The sequence below is a fragment of the Amblyomma maculatum genome, chromosome 9 (assembly GCF_055883805.1).
Source record: "Amblyomma maculatum isolate TAMU_Amacu chromosome 9, ASM5588380v1, whole genome shotgun sequence".
In the NCBI taxonomy this organism is placed as follows: domain Eukaryota; kingdom Metazoa; phylum Arthropoda; class Arachnida; order Ixodida; family Ixodidae; genus Amblyomma; species Amblyomma maculatum.
Genome location: NC_139352.1, coordinates 86,347,979 through 86,370,056, shown reverse-complemented (window position 1 = coordinate 86,370,056; position 22,078 = coordinate 86,347,979). Strand labels below are relative to the sequence as shown.

At 47.4% G+C, this 22,078-nt stretch overlaps 1 protein-coding gene across 2 annotated transcripts in view; it reads right to left on the bottom strand.

Moving 5' to 3' along the window:
• Pka-R2 (cAMP-dependent protein kinase type II regulatory subunit) overlaps positions 1–22,078 on the bottom strand; it is a 142,138-nt gene that overhangs the window by 28,961 nt on the left and 91,099 nt on the right. For both annotated transcript variants that reach the window (XM_084579314.1, XM_084579315.1), the window contains exon 2: positions 6,014–6,046. In XM_084579314.1, the coding sequence (XP_084435440.1) occupies positions 6,014–6,046 (33 nt within the window). The remainder of the gene's footprint in view (positions 1–6,013; positions 6,047–22,078) is intronic.

Genomic DNA, 22,078 nt, shown 5'->3' with positions numbered 1-22,078 from the left:
ATGTGCCAGCTGCACCCCTAATTACCACTAACTTCCTAACTTCATCTGGCCACCTAACCTTCTCCTGCCTCCCTGCTACGCTTCCCTCAGCAGGTAAATACTGGGAAAACGAGGGGCTCATTAGTACACAACTGAAAAAAGGCAACAGTAAGCGAGGACCTACCTTGGAATTAAGCCTGCTACCCTGAATGAACACTGAATATGCATTTCCGTTAAGTGCCTCACCCATGCCTGAATCCAACTACTATTTTATTAAAACGCATCTCACACATCTGTTCTCTGGCACATTCTGCCCTTACTGCCTCTTAACCTTACGCTATCATTCTCATTTCCATGGCTGGCTCAATACTGTCTCCTCAATTTGACTTCAAGACCTTTCATCAGATGTCATGTTTCTGTCCCATAGGTAAGTAGTGACAAGGCACAATTGTCGGGTTCATTCTTGTACAGCTGTCAAATGCACTCTCCTCATTTGTTATTATTCTCCCAGTCACCTCACTCTAGTAGTTTGGGTCAGCAGTCATTACCTGCCATAAGTAGATGCATTCTCTGACAACATCCAATGCTTTACTGCCTACTGTAAACTGTTGTGCAGCTGTGAGACTATTGAGTGTAACTCTGGGCTTCTTATTTTTCTGCCCACTGTCCTGTTTTGCTTGTCAGGTCGTCTATCATACTTTGCTATTCATTGCTCGAATTAATCAGCAAAGCAATGTCAGCAGCAAATCAACGAAACTAAAGTATACTTTTGTCCCCATACCTCCCCAATTCAGTTTTCTTAATACCTCCAGCAAACAAACAGGCACTGGAGATATTATGCCTACATTCCTGACACTATTCCTGATAGAGATTTTCATACTTTCTCCACAGTGGCTGTGCAGTTAGTGTGAATACTTTTTAGAACCGTTCAATGTCACAAGTGCGGAAAAGCCTGGAGGAAGGAGTTCAAACTAAGTTCAACTGTAGGTTCAACCCTGTTAATTTTCTTTCATGGGATTCGCATGGTGTTTACATATGTAGGTGCCATGCCATGTGCACTTGCAGCAACCAGCTTCAAAGATGCAGCAACCACAGTTTAGTGAAGTGAGTGGTCAAAGTCAGTGCCCGCTGAACTTGCAATTCAGGTACGCAGTTCTTGTCACCAGCCACCTATAGGGCAATGATTGTAACGTGATGGCACCGGGTGGCAATACGACACTGTGCTGCATGAATTGAAACAAAATCATATCGTGTTCAGACTCAAAATTGGTGCTTGCAATTATCGCATCAGTTAGCAATGCATCACGCAATTAGCACAGTACCACGTGAATAAACTCACTGACATTGCCCACAAATTCAATATTTGGGAGACGACAGCAAGCTATGTGACCATAATGAATCGAGACCTGGTCACTGCAATGTTTGTTTGCGGCGGTCTAGAAGACAAAACTGAAATTCTGTCCCCCTAGGGCTGCACAAGCTATGAGCGCTATGCAAGTCATTCATCAAGGACGCCATGCATTCTCGGCTATGCTCTCCCCTGTGCTCATTGGTTAGCAAATACTGGAGTTTGTGTAACCAAACAGACAGGCAGCCTGGTGCATTGCAGGAATGCAGTTACCATGGTAGAGGGAGGCCAAATCACCCCACCTGTGTTGACAGCTCCAATCCCAGTTGGGGAGAGGCAGTGCTCATGTCATAATGTTAGCTGCATGTCGGGCATTTGTCTAACCGAGTGGGCTGTCTGCGGTACCTTCGATGTGCTTTCAGTTAAAGGATTTACCATAACACATGGCAAAATTGATCACGTGTAGTAACAAGTCCATTTTTAGACTTCTGCAATGCAAGAAAATCCAGTGCTTTATTTTTTCACACAAAATCGAAACTGAGTATGTGAGAGGCAAACGAAGGCCAACGAAAATGCAGCATTTGCTAATGGCAAATTGCAGTGACTATGGCATCAAAATGTAGCTGCACACGGGATTGTAACAAATCATGCATATTCTTTTGCACTGCCATCACCAACTATGCTGCTGTCACTGCTTAGAGGGAAAGAGCAAAAGGAAGTGTATGCCTAGGTACAATGTAGCAGGCCATTCAAATCTGGCTCCTATTCACTCCAACACCTTATCAAATATGTTGCACTTGCATCCACCTTCCTGAGTGCCTGATGTGTTCAGTTGCAGCTTTATGCAGAAAAAAAAAAAGTACCAGATTGCCTTCCATCTGCAGAACTTCAGAAAAAAGACTTGTCCTTTGTTTCGAAAAACTGGTACGATGTGCCTTGCTCATGGCTTTTGAATTCTCCATTGGCACCAGCTGCCAGACTGTGCAAATTAAAAAGTTGATCAGGACATTTAGATATTTAGCTAACTAGTCAAAATCATCTTGTATATTAACTGATCTGCCATGGGTGATAGTTACATCCCAGAATTAAAGTGCTTGCTGGAATTCTTATTATAATATCCTTCAATGCATGGAAAATTCATTAGCATGGAAACTATGCCTAACCTAGTATTGTATGCCTTCCATATAATGTGCAGCTCTACTGTTGGTATACAGTGAAAGCTCGTTAATTCGAACTTCGATCATTCAAAATTTCAGATAATTTGAATTACACTACTTGGTCCGGCCAATCTTGATAAAGGTCCGTGTGTAAAAAAATCCATTTAATTCGAACGCGGCTCGGTTTTGTTGCGGGTAATTTGAACTACGGCCTGGCGCCCAGCACATGGCCAAAGAAAGGCCTCCACGATAGGGAGGGTTTGAGGCTGTGCACGTCCAAAATGGTGGCAGAAGCTGAAATCAGGTAAAACTATAGAAAAGTGGATAAAACCTAAATGGCGTATTACCGCGCAGCAGCTGCCAGCACCGGAGGGTAGGGGTACAGGGGCGGCGGTTGCCTGCTCTTCTCTTAAGAGCAACTTTCGAAGCTTTCAAATAAAAACTTGTTCATTCGACCCCATTAATTCGAAAATACGGATACGTATTTCTGTCGGCGCGGTCCCAGCAAACGCCCATGAAAGGGTGTGTCGGAAAGGCGCTAGGAGTTTCAAAATTAAAAAAAAAAACATTACGGGGGAATAATTGTATTCATTATTTTTTATTTTTGCGACAGTCGTTCATCCTTCTAACCATCAGTCATCAATGAACGCACGCGATTAGTTGCGATCATGACGCCGGCTTTTAGCATCGTTTGCTTCAAAAGGCTTTTGCACTATCACGCGTTCCAATTATTGTGCGGCAGTAGACGGCGCCTAACCCAAACGCGTAATGATAAAGTGAAAACGAGGCTGAACAGCAGGACGAGCAGGTGCACACTGTCAAGTTGCCCCCTCCCCACACTTTTTTTCCTGCTAGAGATAACTTGAAAAGATAAACACACCATGATGATATCGCTGCGCGGCATCTTAGACTGCCAAGAAACGCGCGGTGGAATGCGACGGTGGCAGTACGAAACGGAGGAACGCGCTAACGAACACTTTTTTTTTTAACATTCTCAGTGGCAAAAGTGGGAGGGGGGGGGGGGGGGTGTTGAGTTCATTATGCCAGGGGGTGGTTACGCGAGTAAATACGGTAAATTTGTCGTAACACAAGTAGCTGCTGTCAGTTTTGTCGAGGCAATTTGATAATTCGAACATCGGATAATTCAATCTTTTCCCCCGCCCTTTGAAGTTCGAATTAACAAACATTTACTGTACGTAATTTCAAGGATCACAACCATGGATGAAAACCTTTTTTTTTTTTTTTTAACTTTGGTGCTGAACACTTAGGCTGCTGGCACAAGGGGCAGCAATATCCTCCAAACTGTGGAAAAGTAATGAACAAAGCCCAAAGGCACTAGATGGTGTTAACTTGAGACGGAAGCCTTGCTCATTAGTTACTCATTTGGTGCACGCACTATGCGCATAATAATGCATGTCAGCATGACAGCACACAGACTACCATAAATAGGAGCCATAACCACAAAATCCCATTGAAAACGCAGTTTCAATACACAGGAAGACCTTCGCCTCCCCCCCCCCCCCCTCCTAATAAGCCTAGAGGAGAGCTAATGATTCGCGTCACAACTAGTGTATACAGTCGATTCCGGATATAGCAAAATATTGCCTATATCGAACTCAGATTATCCTCTTGAAAATCATGTGCAAAAGTTAAGAGCGGAGTTCGCTTTTATCGAATTCCCGTTCAGCGGAATATTCGATACCTATAGAACTGCGCATCGTGCCCCTGCAAGGTGAGCTTCTGCTATGGCGTCCCAATGATCATAATTCGCGCGCGAAGGAGCCTAGGGCACCTCCTGATAATGCTACTGCTGTAAAACCGCTCGGCGAGGTGAACGTCGAGTCCGCGCTTGAAAGTGGTCTTCGGGCAGGTGTGCTTGTTTTTAATCCGACACTGTTGTTATGTGGGGAAGCCCGCGTTCGGTGCACCAGTTGTGTGGTGAAGCCTGTCTCACTGATCGAAGGCTGGCCTCGCGTGGCCTGCTTCGCTGCTAAATGAGACGGAGCAATCAATTGCGCCCTCTTTTCAATGAAATACTATTAAATTTATAGTGTGCTTGTAACGTAAGCAGACCTTTTATGATCAGTAGTGGCTTTTCCCAAAGCGCCACTCGCTGCAGCTTTCATGAAAATCCCAACACTTGTGCCACGCGGCGCGAAGCCCAAGGCGAGAGTATCGCGAGGTACAGAGACTCCGATCTGTCGCTACCAAATGTTTGGACAGCGCGAAGCTTGGCTCGAGGTTCATGAAGCGCGTGTCCACCTTGCGCGTCGCCTCACCCTGTGACGCGAGCACTGGCCCGCCAGTATGCCGGAAGCGTACCGCTAGCATGGGAGCCCGTATTCGCACTTCTCACACAGGAGCTCATCTGTTTGCATGTTCTATATATCGAATTATCGATACATCGAACAATTTCGAGATAGCGTAGAGTTCGATATATCCGGGATCGACTGTACTGCCGCGTATAAGTCGACCTTCAGATGTAAGGGGGGGGGGGGGGGGTGAATTGGGGGAATGTATTTTATACGCATGTAGAACCGTATCTGCGATGCCCTAGGTAGTCTCGGCTGAGCCGCGCCCCGTTACGGATCGCGTTCCCTCCCGGCAGCATGCATGGAACTTCACGCGTCAAAAAAAAAAGAAAAAAAAGCGTTTATTCGGACGCAAGTCGGCTGCCACTAACAGAATCAATTCGAACTGCGCACCCTCTGGCCCAGCTCTTTTGCGCTAACTGTGACGCTGATGGTCGCGTTTCCGGTCGAGCAGCAGACAGGACGACAGAAAACTTCCGGCAGTCTCCGGGGTGCGCGTCGTGCCGGAATCCGAAACTATAAAGGACCAGTGGCATTTCTGTCCGCTGGTTACCTTGACAGTCTGTCGGTACACTTGCCAGTGTGGAGGGCAAGAAGGTACGCCGTTTTATCACATTTTATCTCAACTAGCCTTGTAGCTGTGTAGTTACTGTTGCGGTTACGCGTTAGGGTTACGCGTGTCGCGCGCATGCCACGATCGACAATGCGCTAAACCTATCTTTCGAAGCCAGCGCAGCCCGCGTGAAGCATCGACTTAGAGATATGAAGATGCGAGAGCGGGGTGTTGCGGTCGGGTCGACTCGTGCCATGAGTGGCATGTACTAAAGCAATTTTCCCCATAATTTATGGGCACGTAGCTGACTTAAAATTAAGTCCCATGGCAGTGCGTGTAAGGCGTGCTCGTTTCTGCGTTGCTGTTTAATGCAGTGTCTACAGCTGTCAACGAACCCGTCTTCCAGGCTTCAGTGACGTCAGTCGGTACGCAGGGATCCTTCAGCAGGTTTATATGCACCAAAATTCCCGCAGCATTCCTCGCGTTAAGCTGTGAGAAATCGCGAAGGTCTCGAGAGGGATAAGATTCTGTGTGGAGATATTTTTAATACCATATACAATGGCCTCGTTGGCAAAGTATACCTTAAGTGTATTTTAATGCATCACATCAGTCTCGTACAAGCCGTAACTTCACTTCAGATTAGAGCAGAGATTGGTGAACTTACCAGACTTGCGTCTTGAAAACCGGTTGGGCGGTTCTGCGAGACAAAAGAAAGGACAGCTGTGAGTCATCTGCAAGCAGTATGGATTATAATATAAACACTTTGTTTTAGTCCACGTGGCACTGAAAGGATGCAATTAATGCAAATAAATTGGTTTACAGGACGGGAAAGGCGCAGTATCTGTCACACTTGCTCTGTGGACACCTGAACCGTGTCGTAAGGGAAGGGATGAAGGTGGGAGTGAAAGTGGAAAGAGAGAAAGGGGAGCCGTAGTGGAGGGCTACGGAGTAATTTCGACCACCTGGGGATCTTCAACGTGCGCTGACATCGCACAGCACACGGACGCCACTTCGTTTCGCCTCCATCGAAACGCAGCCGCCGTGGTCGGGTTCGAACCCGGGAACTCCGGACAGTAGTCGGGCGTCTTACCACTGCACCACCCCGGCGGGGCAAGACTGTTCCTTCCTTGCTCTTTTTGTGCTCGGTTCTTATAACACTGTTCATGGCCTTCATGATGAACATAGGATGAGCATGGTGCTTGGTTTCAACGGCATAAACTCAGAGCAAAAACGTACTGGCAATAGACACACAGCACACATATTTCATTTCAATGAACACGGACTAGCTTATCTCATTTATTTAGTTATATGCAAGCATCCCTGTTTGACACCCGAACCTACAAATGAGTATTTAGCTGTATTTCGTAAACAAGAAAAAAAAAAAAAAACGGACTAAGTCGCCCTGCTACACACGCACTGTGACAATTTGGTACCACCTGAACTCTCGAAACCAATCCTGTTGGTTAGAGTGAATGTAACTTTCACAGACACCTACTATCGAGGTCCGTTGTTAAAGCGGAAGTATGGGACCACATTCAATGTGGTTCCTATGTGATTGGTATGGCCTCAGCATATCTATATTGAGGAATGTATAAAATGCATCGCGATTCGAAACTGCCGCTGCCAAGTAAGCACGATGAGTGATGAATGAAAAATGCGCCGCAAAGCGATTATGCACCCAGAACCAACAACACGGTAAGGGCAAGAACCCCCATTGGGATCATAGCAAGAAAGCAATAACTTCTTACATCGCGTTTCCTTTCCCATGCGATGCAAAAAACTGCATGAACACAAAGCCGCGCAAATTCAGTCCCAGCAGCAACGGCACGCGAAAGCACGTTTCCGCTCTATCGGCGTTTACGTGGGCCCGACAGGAGCGGGTTGAGTTATCGGGTCGAAAATCGTTTACATGGTTCATGTAAACGCTGTCGGTTCGGGTCGAGAAGTCGAGTCAACGTCGGTGCAGAGAGTGGGTTGACTCGACTTGACCCCGCTGCACGAAGCATGTAAACGTAGTCGAGTCGAGTCGGGGCACAGTGGGAGAGAACAGAACGGGAGACGCTAGAGATGCGCGAAAAAAAAAAAGGGGGGGGGGGGGGGAATCGGGTGCCGTCTGCTGGCTCTTCGCCTAGACGCAAGGCGCCGCCGTAATCGCCGCTCGTCGGGTCGGCTTCTTGTAAACCAGGTCGGGTCGAGTCCCCTCAACTCGACTCCTCAACTTGACCCCAGCAGTCCGGCCCATGTGAACAGGGCTCCTACAGCTTTGCGCGTGTGGTGCGAAAAACCTTTAACTTGCTCAATGTCACGACGTGGATACCCTCAGCAGACAAGCAGAAGACCGTGCCTGAACAGGCACCGGACTGAAGACACATGGAGAACGCACTAGCTCGATGGCGGCGTCAACGCGCCAGCGAACACGGCGTATACTTACTAGACCGATGACGGTAATGACAAAAGGCCATGACTTACGTTTCTTCCCTGTAGGAATAGATGGGAAACAAGAGGCGGCACGCGGTTAGGAAAGGTGACAGCACGAAAAGCGTGGCGGCGCGGAAGTAGTTCGTAAGCAGCGCACCTTTCTTCTCTCCTCCTGCTACCGGGCGTTGAAAGGAGGGAGAGGGGGGAAAAGCAGCAAAATACACGGTCAGTCGGTGCCGTCGCAAGACAGCGGCGGACCGCGCTCACCTTTGGACATGACGGCGCACCTCGTCTTTCTCTGCGTCGACCGCGCTCCGCTAAATTTTTGTCCGTTTCGCCAGATCGAAAGTGATAACCTCCAAATTGGGTTAAACTGTATTAGCTAAACGATCCACAAGCCAGTATAGGCCTCTACCGCGCTTCATCTGCATGGTCCACCAACATATGTTGGCCAGTGTGGCGTCGACGCAAGACCACGCTCATACCCTATCATATCGGCCAATTCCCATCCCAGCAATCCGAACCCGACAATGGAACTTTTTTTTTTTTTCAATTAAAGATCTATCCCTATGAATGGAGGAAGATAAAACATATTTGTCGGAAACAGAAACTGTCTAAATTGTTTCTCGCAGACTTGTTCTGAATTTGGAGGTGCATGGTTAAGACGAACAATAAAAGCAATCGGGCGTTTGGCTCGTGGTTTTTGGAGGACGACACTAAGAACGGTCAAGAGAGAAAAAGCCGAAACATCACGTGTCCCGAATGATGTGAGGGAACATGTCGATTATCAAGCCAGTGAACGTACGATTCCCCTCTGGCGAATAGCCAAAAATAAATAAAATAAAGACGCCGTATCTCGACTTCGAGGACTACACAAGCAACGTAGGCGTCCTGTTATATGCGCTCCTATTTACAATGCTAAAATGCTTGCAGAACTGATGTGAAATGGAGAGAAATCATGACTCCGCCAGGGTAACAACCATGTCGAATCTCTGCGCAGGGCGGAAAAATAGAAGCGCTCGATCAATGCAAAACGCAGCCCGGGGCGACATAGAGTAGCGAGTGACCTCTACTGCAGTCAAAGTACGTGGGCCTACTGGCTTGTAATCGACAGGGATACAAATTCAGAAACAGATTTGGGCTGCACGCCACCAAGAAATGTATTTTGGTGGAAACATTGACAGCACCTTCAACCTCTCACAGGTTAATTTTCGTTACCAGTATAGTTTGTTACTATCCGTGTGCATGCGGCCTAAGATAGCATAGCTCCGTGCACTTTGCCCAATCTCGTACTTTACGCCAGGGTGCTCAAAATAATATATGCGCAACCAACATGTGTAACAAGCTCACATTTGTATCAAATAATAGATGGCCTCGCGGCGTCCCTACAACTGAGAGAGACATAAGCAGCCGACGCTATAAGTCGCATTCATTCACAAAATTCTCTTGTAAAGATGAAATTTCACAACAGCCACGGATTCAGTTTCAGGAATAGTTACGAGGGAAGCATCCATGAAGAGCAAGCAGCCCTAACCTTATCCCCGTTGAAAAAAAAAAAAAAAAAGTTGAATAATGCAATAAGCTCACAAGACTTTATTATCATACGAATGCGATATATTATCATAAAATGTCATACATAATTTATAATATCGTATGACATTTTATGACACATATGAGTGTGTGATAAAGCCTGTATGATGTTATTGCATCATAAAACTTTTTTTTTTTTGGTACGCGGAGCGATCGCGTTCACGTTCTACCAATTTCATTTGACAAATAATTTGGAGCGCTCTTAAAATTGAAGCGCCAGCTGTGCTTTTAATTCCATCGTACATCACTCGAACAGGTACCCAGAAGAAGAAAACAATATCGCCGTTCAAAAGCGTACAATACAAGCCTATGCAAGCCTACACAAGCGCAACCTGACCACGACCGGCCATGTGTTAGCACGCAGCCTACGTTATGCTGAGCGTGTCTCCACTTAACGACGCGCGCACGCGCTGGTCGTGATCAAGCTCATTCCTCTGGCGACTCTTCTTTTGTGCTGCACACAAGTTTCGCGTCGTGTTTCGTACATGCCTCTCCTTCGTCGGAATACTTATTTTGTCAGCGTACATCCGTCGCAAGCCTCCGCAGCGTCGAAATTAGAGCTTATTTGTCAGAGCTTGCTTTGATATATTCGTCTATTTCGAGCTGTCGTGGTAGTAGCTGTAGTCGTTTAGTATATAGGTTGCGGTTAGCAACGCAGCGCACTCTGGCGATATTGCGCCAAACGCAAGGTGGTACGAGTTACAGTTTATAGGTTAATAAATGTCAAACTCCAAAACAGACATTCAGATAATATACGAGCTAAAATAGCATATCTATACAAGCTATTTTCAGAGCGCCCGATAGCGCGACCAAGCTTTATTGTTATCATAAAATGACACATAGCCACACAAGAATATCGACCAAGAATTCAAGCACATGCAGATTTTTATATGTATATTTATGTGTCCAAATACAATGATTGGAAGGAAAGAGAAAAGTAAACCAAAAGGTGAAACACTGAAACAGAAATAAGAAAGATCGTAGCGCAAGCGGGAGAATGACACTATGGGATTTGTACCCCATATTAGAAATATTGCAGGAGTAAAAAATTTTGAATGGCGCAAAATTCAGACCTGTGTCCGCGCTCAGGAATGGTGGCGCCAAATGACAAACCAAGTCCTATACCTCGCGCTAGTTTTACTTTTCTTCATTTTGTAAAACCCGATGAAATTGAAAGCGAGATAAGGTCTGTAAGAGCTCACGCGCGACCAACGCCGCCCAGGGAAGCCTTACCTGTGATTTATTCGTTTTAGTTTTTATACATATAGACGCGCCAGTCATAACCGAAACCTACGTTCTTCCAAGGTCTTGTGACCGCATTTTGACTCACGTGAACCACTGTCTCGCAAAATGAACCTGAAGTATTAATATTACCTTGACCTTGAGGTGGATGATGTCATAAAGGACACTTACCCATCTTTAAATATTTTCGTTTAGGAAAAGAAAGTCGTCACTGTCAGAGTCTAACACGCAATCGAATTACTAAACAAACCTAGGAACTCAAATCGGTCGAAGCCAGTGGCTACAGGTGAGATGGGGGGACAAAAGCCTATTTTTTCTTGAGTTACAAGTTACATCCAACCACAGTTCTGTGCTCTCTCCTATATTCCTGTACACATACAGCTGACGCCAAGTTAAAGGCCACATTACAAGAACACCGTTAGGAACTTTTTTCTATTTTTTTTTTTTGCAGTCCAGCTTGTCCATGTGTGTAAAGACCAGAACCAAGTAAATGAGAATCGCGGCTTCAAAACACGCGCGTCACCGGGCGCATTAACATAGTTCGGTATAAGGGGAATTACGTTTTGGCGGTGTATACGTGCGCACGTGACCACTGCAGTGGTCCGCGCCCTTTTGTCTACCAGTGACGGTGGTGCGCCTTCAAATTTCTGGCCTGAACTTTTTGGGTCAGGACTGCACTTTCAGGACGCTTCTGCGAGCCCTGAACCGGAGACAAGTACATGGAGTACGCACTCCGAAAACAAGAAACATGACACAGCGGATGAACCAGTTACGTTGTCCGCGTCGCGTTGCATGCTATAACTGCGTCTTCCCAGACAGGAGGCGCGATGGGCTGCCGGAACAGCCTCAACGCATAGCGGTCTCTCTCTCTCTCTCTCTCTTTTTTTTTTTTTTTTTTTTTTTAACGCCGCATAATTTAAAAGCCACAACTCGCTTTTCGGCATAAGCGCTCGCTCATCCCAAATATATAGCTCCCTGTCCGACTTTCTTGATCGTCTCACTGGAAAGAAAATGCGATCAAAGCAGTGGACATATAGTGTGCTCAAAAAATCCTATATGTAGATTTCGCCATATGTGTAAATTGCGCCATACTCCGCATATGCAGATTTCACGAGCATATTCTAAGCGGTTAGCTCGGTTTCCAAATTAAACGAACATTTCTTGTTTTGGCCTTTTCTCATTTTCCTTTATTATATTGCACTTTCGCAGTGTAGTATAATATGCCGATACAATCGTTCCTCCGCAGCACGGGGTACATAGAGTCGTGGACATGCTAACCTGAAACGACCAACCGACGACCGAAAACATACCACCGGTGGTGTCAGAACATGAACCGATAAAAAGTCAAACGGCGGCATCAGGGAGGAACCAAGCAGGCTTGATTGGCGAGCCTAAGGGCCTCTGTCTCTTCCGTCTCGTTGAAGCTTCTATATACTTTCCACCACCGCACATTTTTTTCTTTAATGTTTTGTTTCGGTCGTTCAGTTCCGCAAATCTGTCGTCTCTACCGCTGCCACTACTGTGAAGTTCCATTCGAAATATGAAGCAAGCAGCGGACTCGTACGTAGTGTTGATTTCGTTGTTAGTTCGTCTTCTAAAAGCATCCGGCAATTTTTTCTCGTCGTTTCGTCAGATCGGACTGGCTTAATTATGCATGACTATGCGCAGAGCTGACTTCGAATGTCCCTTATCGACGTCGGGGTTTCATCCGCGTTTCGCAACGTCCTAACGCGTGGATCGCTGCAGTCGGCGCAAGACGCCAATGCAACCCCTTTTGCAACAATATTCCGCCTCCAATCTGCCAATCTGCGCACACCATTTTGCCTAAGAAACAATTATTTGCATTCGCAACAGCCACGGATGGTTTTCCGCTCCAAGCGAAATCCTAGTTTCAAGGTTTAGAGAAAAGAGGAAACGTATTCTTCTTTGTAATCCGCTGTCCATAATTTTCAATAATATATGTTTCTTTTTGCCGCGTTATCCTCACCCCTCACGTAATGTCCCGCGAGGGACCTTCGAGGAATAATGAATAAATAAAATAAAAAAGCCCTACAAGAGCGAACCGGTAAATGCAGCAATTGTTGGCGAGTAAATAATTTATCAGCACAGCATATTCATTACGCCGTGCATATAGTATAAACTTACTTGACGCAGGAACATTCGAGTTCATCTCCGTTTGATGACCCAGTGTATCACTGGTGACGCAAAAGCTGGGTGTAAGGTGGTTTCCACTGACAGCAGCGCCCCATTTCCCTCTGGAGTATTGCAGCACGCTTTTTGTAGACGCACCTCGTTTTCGGGTGAGTGACTCACTCGCCGCACGTACACACCTCTTGGCAGAAAACAATACACCATTCGGTATGCAAGTACAGTCCTTCTCAAAAATAGCTACAACGCGGCGGTGGTGGCCAAAGCCTGATGCTCTCCTTATAGGTGTCCTTCGAGTCGCAGTGCTGCACAGGCTTACTTGAACACGCACGGGTATAGACTGCCGTCCGACGTGGAAAGGCAGACAGCACACGGTTTTCTATGTCCACTGATGCGATCTGCCTGTCGTGCTAGCGTGTTCCAGAAAACAAGGCACTATAAGCCGGACAGGTGTCGCCTTGGCAATATAATGAAGCCCTGTTATGACAATAGGCTGCTATATATGGGTCCGTTTATCTAAAGACTGTCGCGGCCGGTATACAAAGAAAGAAACGTCAAAAACAGAACAGAGCAATATGTGTGTGCATGTTGTATAGATACAGAGCATCTCAATAAGAACGCCTCATAAGCGGCTACTTCAACTGCGCCCCTCCGACGCGGGTCGTTCTGTTTTTCATCTGTCAGAGACACCGAAACAGAGACGTGACGCCACAAAACGAGGCGCTGGCATTCACTGTGCGCCAGTTGGGCGAGTGCGTACGCGGATCCCGCGGCACACCTGTCCACCGCCAATATCTTATAAGCGTGGTAGTCAAGCACACCGTTTTCCTTCGCAGTCGCGAAGGAATTTCGTAGCACTGCGACCGAAAGCAACAGCGCGCAATGCCCTCCAGTGACAAGTCCAGTAATTAAACACTTTGAATCACCGCAATACTTCCGGAAGCCTATATTATGTTGCGTTATAATATATAAATTTTTAGGAGTGCAGCAAGGCCTCACGAACCATGCATGCCCGACACCTCCTACTATAATATTTCCATGAAGAAACGACGGATGAGCAGTATAAGTGCACAGACGCTTAACTAGACATGCTTGACACTCCTGTCTCTGGTTTATGGAAACACTGACTCCTGAGCTCCAAGGACGCGGGATCAAATCACGGCCGCGGCGGCTGCTTTTCTGTGGAGACGAAAAGCTAGGCGCCCGTGTGCTGTGCCATGTCAGCGCACGTTAAAGAACGCCAGGATGTCGAAATTTCCGGAGCCTTCCACTACGGCGCCTATTATAGCCTGCATCGCTTTGGGACGTTAAACCCCACAAACCAAACCAAACCAGGCTCCTGAGCTGAATCTGAGTCCGGCTGATGGACGGCTGCCGTGCTGCGCCTTGCGAAGCCCGATATGCTTCACAGTCAGTGCGTTGAGGGCAACATTGGGCGCCAGTGTAAATATAAGACTGCCGCTAGTGGAAGAACGCAGCTACGCCTCATTGCCGCAGAAATAGGAAGACCTGCAGAGTTTCGACACCCAGCGCACGAAGGTTGGATCCGACGTGGTTGGCCCGTGTAAAGCCGTTTCCGTCACAGCAAAGCAGGCAACCACGTGCACGAGCAAAACAAGGCGGAGACCTCTCGCGCTGAACATTCCAAAGGGCAGGCAAGTGCCGGCGGTGTACATGGAAGAAATCTTGTTCAGATAGTAGCATCTGTATATAGATACAAGAGGAAATTAAAAAAAGAAAAGAAAAACACGACTGGGTCAATAAGAAAAGGGGCATACTAAGCTTGTCAACAACAGCAGAGAACTGCAAAATACGGCATTGCCTGATTATCGCCTATTGAGAGTGTGCAGCTCTAGGAGTTTGAGAATGCGCTTCTAGTGAGGTATTGTAACAGCATAATATTCGCTTCAAAGAATGAGCAAAGCAAAAATGTCATTTCGCAAACACCCGCTCTCTATCTCTCTAAATGTGACCCGTCCTTCCCCGCAGAGAGAGAAAATACACATCTGTGTAACTGCTGCAGACCACACCTACTCAGCCATTTCGCTAATTTCGCCAGACAGGCGAAGTCTGCAAAATGCTACGAATATGGTCCCCACATTGCCACTCCCTCAGACGTGTACTCGCGGGAGCTGGCGCACACGGGAAAGCGAGTGGTGTCCGGCTGAATAGGGACATTTCTATCTCCGTTCATCTCTGCGCGCGGGCGTGCGCGAGAGCGACACATACGGCATTATCGGCGGTGTTGGAGCCGCGGAACTCGCATCTAAAACAATTCAGGACGCGATGGCCTCGAAAACAGGCGCACGTCAGAATCTTCCACACTGGGCTGTGTTCCAAACTGTAAACCGAGGAGATGTCTAATAAAACGGAGAATCGAGCTAGTTGGTACATTTTTAAAGAATAACAGAGGAGATGTCGACGCACAAAAAGGAAAGACAGGAAGAATAGGCGTCAGGTTAACGAAGTATATGCCATCGAGGAAACCTTCTATCAGGCGAGTCGGAATCACACGATCTTCACACACGAGAATAAAGGGAACTAGAAAAGTCTATTGTTCGCCAAACGTCGTGTTTGTGTGGTGATTGCCACGAAGTCCAAATGCACAAAAGCGCCCTCTGACGTTGTATCAGGCAAAACGCGCGGGGCGAAAAGTTCGCGCGCTTTCTTCCCATGTCACATCTTAGCTTTATTTGCACGGATGACTTCGCGTACTAGAAGTTCCTACATAGAGTGAACGCACAATATCCGCGTTCAACGTACGTGTGGAAATGTACACTTTCACGTTTGCTTCTAAATTACCACCTTTCGTCAGATAATGGTCTCGAGGTATTTTCACCTTCGGTGTTGAAGCAGCAACAGGATTCGTTCCTGTGCCACTCTCCTCACTCATGCCGGAGCTATACGTAAGTGCGCTGGTTGGCAGGTTTGTAACACGAAGTAACATTGCGTGTTCACCTAACCCTATCATCATTATCGACACCATGACAGCTACGAGTTGTTCAGAGTTCTCAAAAAGTCTAGAGACCACGCGCACGCGTTCGCCACCCCGGCCGAGCCGAGCCCGACAGGTTTCGATCCAGTTGCTCAGGCTGGGGATTAACAGCCGACAGCACATATACCATGCGAGGTCAGCAAGTCGCCTCCAAGCCTTCGAACAGAACACACCGCACAGTGGTCCACACGCCATGAATAGAAAATAGAAGACATCGCGATAACAAGCAAAACAACCGAACAAGGCATGTAGATAAAACGAATCCCGACGCTGGAGGACCATGAGCAAGTGCCAAGCTCGTTAACGCGTCCGTCCTTTTTTCGCACGAACATGTCGAGGCGACGAAGCGCGTTATAATGACCCGGTGGTGCACCGGACTGAGGACGCTCGCGCCCTGTGTGGAGGGCAATTTAGAACAGCTACAACGGTTGACCACGTAATTACTTTCGCGGAAGCTACACACAGGTAGACGCCCATACCGACGGAGACTATGGTTCTCGACGCCGCGTCTTGGGGACGATTATCGCGAACATTGCATCAACGTTGCCGAACGAAACTGCGGACGATTTGCATACGACGTGAGAAGGCTATATATAACCGTCGCTGATGCGCGCATTTTTAATTTCCTCCTCAGACGTCTTCTGTACAAGTTCACACGAATTTAGAGGCGCCTCAGGCTGATGCCGGCGTAATTACAAACACAGCCACCGTCAGCGATGATGTCGTTATCGCAGCCTCTTCGATCGCCAAAGTGACGAAAAAGGGTCGATACCTCAGCACAAACTTAACGACATACGTATACATTAGAGCTTGCAGTGGAAACACGGACTACTGCCTGTCGAGAAATTCAGGCCTGAGAATTTCGCTATTGTCTAATATAACACATTTTAAAGCGGCATTCGATCAAATCATATGAGTCCACATCTATATACCGATGAACCTGTTTTTCCTTCTTGCTTTACTCATTAAACCACTCGCGACGCTTTTCTTTCCTGGCACTTATTAATCGCTTGCATAATCCCGGGGTCGTAAGTTTAGCGGACGTGTCGAGATTAACGAGGGTTTCTTCACTCGACAGCTTCTCTTCGGCGTTGCTGATGACAGCTGGCGTCCGAGAAAGGATTCTCCCCCAAACCGCACTTCGCTTCCTTCAGCTCGCTGTCACCGCCGACAGCTCAATACGAGAATGTTGAAGCAAGCATTCACGTGACCTGCGGTCAGCGGCCCAGCAGAGGATCGCCGCGAGCCCCGCCGATATACCACGCATGGACCGACATTATACACGAAAGTTTAGGCCGTGAGTGAGGTCGCACTGAGACCCAGTGGGCCTGCGTGCATCCAGTGGTTCTCGTACATCGAATTATCTGGCAAAATAAAGTTGTTTTTTCCTTCTCTTCCATATTTTTATTTTATTTTATTTATGAAATACTGCGGGCATGTCGCATGACCAAGCAGGAGAGGGAGGGTACATAAGGGACAGTATATCAAAAGTAAAGAGCAATCAGTTATACAATCTATGCAATAATGTCGAATAATACAGCAAGTACATGACGCAATGAGAGAAAATAACAAAATGCACAACACCAAACAGCTACAGTGCATCAATCAAGGAGGGTGAAAGAATTGAAACTGGGGGGTAGGGCATCCCATTCAAAAACTGTTCGTGGAAAAAAAAGAGTATTTATATGTGTCGGTGCGCGCAAAAATGGGTGCTAGACAGTCAAAGCAGAAAGCTGGGCTTGCTAGACATCATAAATTAAAAAGCTAGCGCAAATAACACAGACACAGACATAGGAGAAGACAGAATTAGCGCTCGTCCTGTCTTCTCCTATGTCTGTGTCTGTGTTATTTGCGCTAGTCTTTTTATTTATTTGCTAGACAGAAGCTGTGCTTACGGCGCGAGGGTCACGTGGAATCTTTGGCGATATAGTTTTCGAGTCGGATACCTAGTCGAGAGAAATATAGTGACTGCAAGAATCTGAGACGTGCTTTCTTTCTTCTATCTACCAGTGGTTCCAATTCTGCAAGCTGCAACATAGCGGACGGACAGTCTAGGCGCCTATACCGATTGAAGACAAAGCGAGCCGAGGCATTGGATTTTTTCTAGTTTTTGGACGTCATCTGTTGTGTAGGGGTCCCATGCGATGCAAGCATATTCGAGGCTCAGCCTTACTGCAGTTTTAAATACTTTCAACCTCAATGCACTGGTCATACGAGACTTGAGAAAACAAAGCTTCCTACGGGTGGAGAAACATATATTGTCTATGTGATTTGTCCATTTCATGCAGGAGGATATTGTGACACCTAGGTACTTATACTCATTTACCTCTTTGATTGCATTGTTTTTTATATAATATTCAAACTTTGATTGGTTAATATTTTTACTCACATGAATAGCACCTGTTTTACCGAAGTTGGTAACCACTTCCCATTTGTCGCACCAATTTGCTAGCAGCTGTAGGTTAGAGTTCAAAACGAACTGATCATATAGCGAGGGGCACGGCAAAAATATTTGGTTCCTAAAGCGACTCAGGCTTATAAGAGGTGCCATAGTGATGGGCTCGGAAATGCCGCGGGTTCCTTAATGTGCACTGACATCACACAGTACAAGGACGTCTTGCTTTTCGCCACCAGCGAAAAGCGGCCGCCGAGGCCGGGATTCGGTCGTGAATCCTTGGGCACAGTAGTCGAGTGCCCTGACCACTGCGCCACCCGGGCGGGGTAACGGACACGGCAAAAAGTAGCGCTGTGTACGAAAGATGCTCAATAATTTAGATGTCCTTGACTGTCTAGTAAGAAGAATCCTCTACCAGCCGAAGGCACACTGAACTGACAAACAAAAGCAGGCAGCGCGATTACATATTAACTTCGCCAGTTCCAAGCGCAGCTGCAGTGTGGTTGTGGTAGTAGTAGTAGTACTAAACATTCTGCTATTAATACTATTATGCTATTAATAAGACCACTCTCGAGGGCGCTTGCCTTTCAAGCAGTCACCGCTTTCTGTGCGTTCCCTGTAAATACAGGGCTCTATAGAAAACTTTTCTATACATGAATACAATAACTCTGTCAGATGTACTGTTGTATACAGGAGAAAAGATCCAGCACAACGGTGGCCGCGCGTTCTCCGACGCCGAGAAGACGCGCTCATTAACGAACTCTGTTATATAACGCGCGTACAGAGCGCGGCAGCTTTGACAAGCATTCGTATCGCCACAGATGAGACCGGTTATAATTGTCGCTGCCAAAAACGAAAACAAAAAAGGAAGGCTGGACGTACGTACAGCCGCACGCAATTTTGCAGGGACTCGGCGCTTTCTTCTCATTCTAGCTGCCGCAGCCCCGCGTATAAGTGACGTCATGCACATTTCGTTTAGGCCACAAGATTCAATGCATGTAAGCTGAAATGTGACAATTTCTACAAAACACTATAGACACCGCACTCGTTCTGATACTGCCCGCAGATCGACGAGACTAAAACTCGAGCGAAACGACCACACTAAAGCAACGTCCGTTACAGGAGGTGTTAGTGAAGCCAGCTGCGTATACGTGTAACAACATGGCCGTAATAAAATCTACTATACCTATACGACCTATAAGCCTTCACAGATGGACGGAAACCAATAAACGTATTTTTTTTTTCTAACCACGAACGTTTTAAAGAGTGTACCTTGGGGAGCGCGGCATTTTTTTTCCTTTGTTCTGATTTTCTCTTTCGACACAGCGACGTTTCCTTTTCTACCGCCGGCAACAGACGTCGCGCCGGCAGCGGCACGCATTCTCGCGTTTAATCTTGCTTTTCTTTATCTTTCCATCGCAAAACAGTAAATCACCATCTGGCTCGCTCACCGCGCGGTATTCATTTCCTTCGCGAAAAAAAAAAAAAAAGCGGGAGTGTATGCGGGCTACTTTAACCGATGATTACGTTACTTAGACAGCCCCTCCCCCCCTCCCCCCTCTCCTTCCCATTGCCCGTGCGCCGGAAACGAAAGGAACGACCCCTCCACACGCGACAGCCTGTCGTTAATAGAAGGAAGCGTACATAATAGACGACCATTTCGAGCACGATGATTGCCGTTGTTGTTGCTGTTGAACACACCGCGGACGACAAAGACGCATTCCTTCGGCCACGCGAAACCATATTTAAGAGCCCGCACTGTCGCCAGATGCTTGTTCGACGTCGAAAAGAAAAAAAAAAAAAGAACGGGGGAGGAGTGTGGGAGGAGAGAAGAAACATATCGAGACGCCTGCCGAAGAAAGCAACCGCATGCAGCACGCTTTTTGTCTCTACCGAGCCCGTAACACATACACACCTGCGGCAAAACGTGACCTGGCCACACGCACCGTAGGGTATGTATGCACACGAAAAGCAGGAGAGGGAAGGGGAGGGGGTTGCAGGCGTCAGCCGAACGACTCATGGCGCCAGGGAGGCGCGCGCGCGTGCGCGCTTTTAATTCGTTTTTCTTGCAACTGAGAGATCGGTGCAGTGAGTGAGAGCGCGCGTGGCTGCCATTCACGAAGCTGCATAACCAGTGAGTCATAACTGATCTCCGCGCGAGAACGCTAGTGCCACATTGAACCACCGATCGTAACAGCCAAGTTACCAGCTCAATCCCGACGCGATCTCGAGTGCTACAGTTGCTAGTAGCCAGGTGCCAGTTTTCGTTTACGCAGCGCCGTATACAATCTTTTATTGGGGCGCTGGTTCATTTATTCTTTCTTGCAGACAAGCTATAGCGAGCCTGCCATGCGTCGGGCACGACGACGTTCATTCATCGTCGGCCCTTTCGACTGACGTGATTGCGAGAGGCGTTCGAATGAGGCCATTACTGTACAAACAGGGCGGAGAGACGTTTATTATCTGCGATCTAAAGTGGCTGCTGAGGCGGCGGGTTCCGAGCTGAATAAGCGCAATTAATGTCCATTACAAAGGAAACGGGAGAAATTTAAAGTACACTTTACACGCGCGGCACGGACCGTGCTTTCATTACGGCGAGCGTCGGCGAAACATGATACATTTGCAGGGAGAGGCTTTCACATCGCACGCGTGGGACCTCGCAATGCCGCCGCCAGTGAGGCGCCGCGGGGCCGTCACTTCTCGTGCTGTTCCGCGAGGATCACGAAATACAACCTTGTCCGCGCAGCGCTCGCGTTTGCTTTTGAAAGTTTAAACGTGAACTCACAAAAAAGAAGCATTTTTCCATCCGGTACACAATTTTGACAGCGAGTGCCGGTGAAACGTCCTGCGAATTCAATATTCGAAAACTAAAGCTAAGAAAGCTAGCCACACCACTCAGAACCAGTATTTACACGTGTTCATAACAAAAAAAAAATTATATATATATATGGTTGGTTGGTTGGTTGGTTTGTGGGGTTTAACGTCCCAAAGCAACTCAGGCTATGAGAGACGCCGTAGTGGAGGACTCCGGAAATTTAGACCACCTGGGGTTCTTTAACGTGCACTGACATCGCACAGCACACGGGCGCCTTGCTTTTCGCCTCCATCGAAAAGCTGCCGCCGAGGCCGGGATTCGATCCCGCGTCCTTGGGAACAGTAGTCGAGCGCCGTAACCACTGCGCCACCCCGGCGGGTCTATATATATATATATATATATATATATATATATAACGGACGATATAGGGGGGGGGGGGGGGGGGGGGGGGGGGGGGGGGTAAACTTTAATACCCGAGCCAATCCTAGACGGTGGCCTGGAGTCCTTGGACCTGGGCGGCGTCCCAGTCGGGTTAGACTGAGTGTCAGGGTGTGAGCTCAACAGTTGAGTCACCCAACATCCTTGTCTTTTTGTCTCTTGATTTAGACTTTGGATTTCTGGACACGTCCATACCATATGTACCAGATCCGCCCTATCCCGACATAGTATGCATCTAACTGAGAACTGTTCCGGACACTGGCTAAGGACAGCTGAATTCGGAAGAAAAAAAACCTTGTTTGTATAGCGCCTCCAGATGCTTTCTTGGATCTTTAGTGTCCTATCTGCCGGTGGGTATTCTACCTTGTTTAGCCGATAGTGCTCAGTAATCTCTCTATAGCTGACTAGCCTGTCCCTGCTCAGAGTGTATCGAGGGCCAGAGTCTACGCGGAAGGTGAGACCGCGGGCAAGCTTATGAGATCCTCCATTTCCTTGAAGCTGGGAGGGGGCTGGTGCCCATATTAGCCGGATCACTCTGCCATCCTGACATGTTCCCGTACCCTCTTTGCTTGTGGAGAGACCTTTCCCTGGAGAAAACTGCATATTGCTGCTTTGAATCACTTATAAGTGTAGCAATTAACAGTTAATTATACCTGTAGTATCTAAACAAGGTGACTGGTTAAGTTGT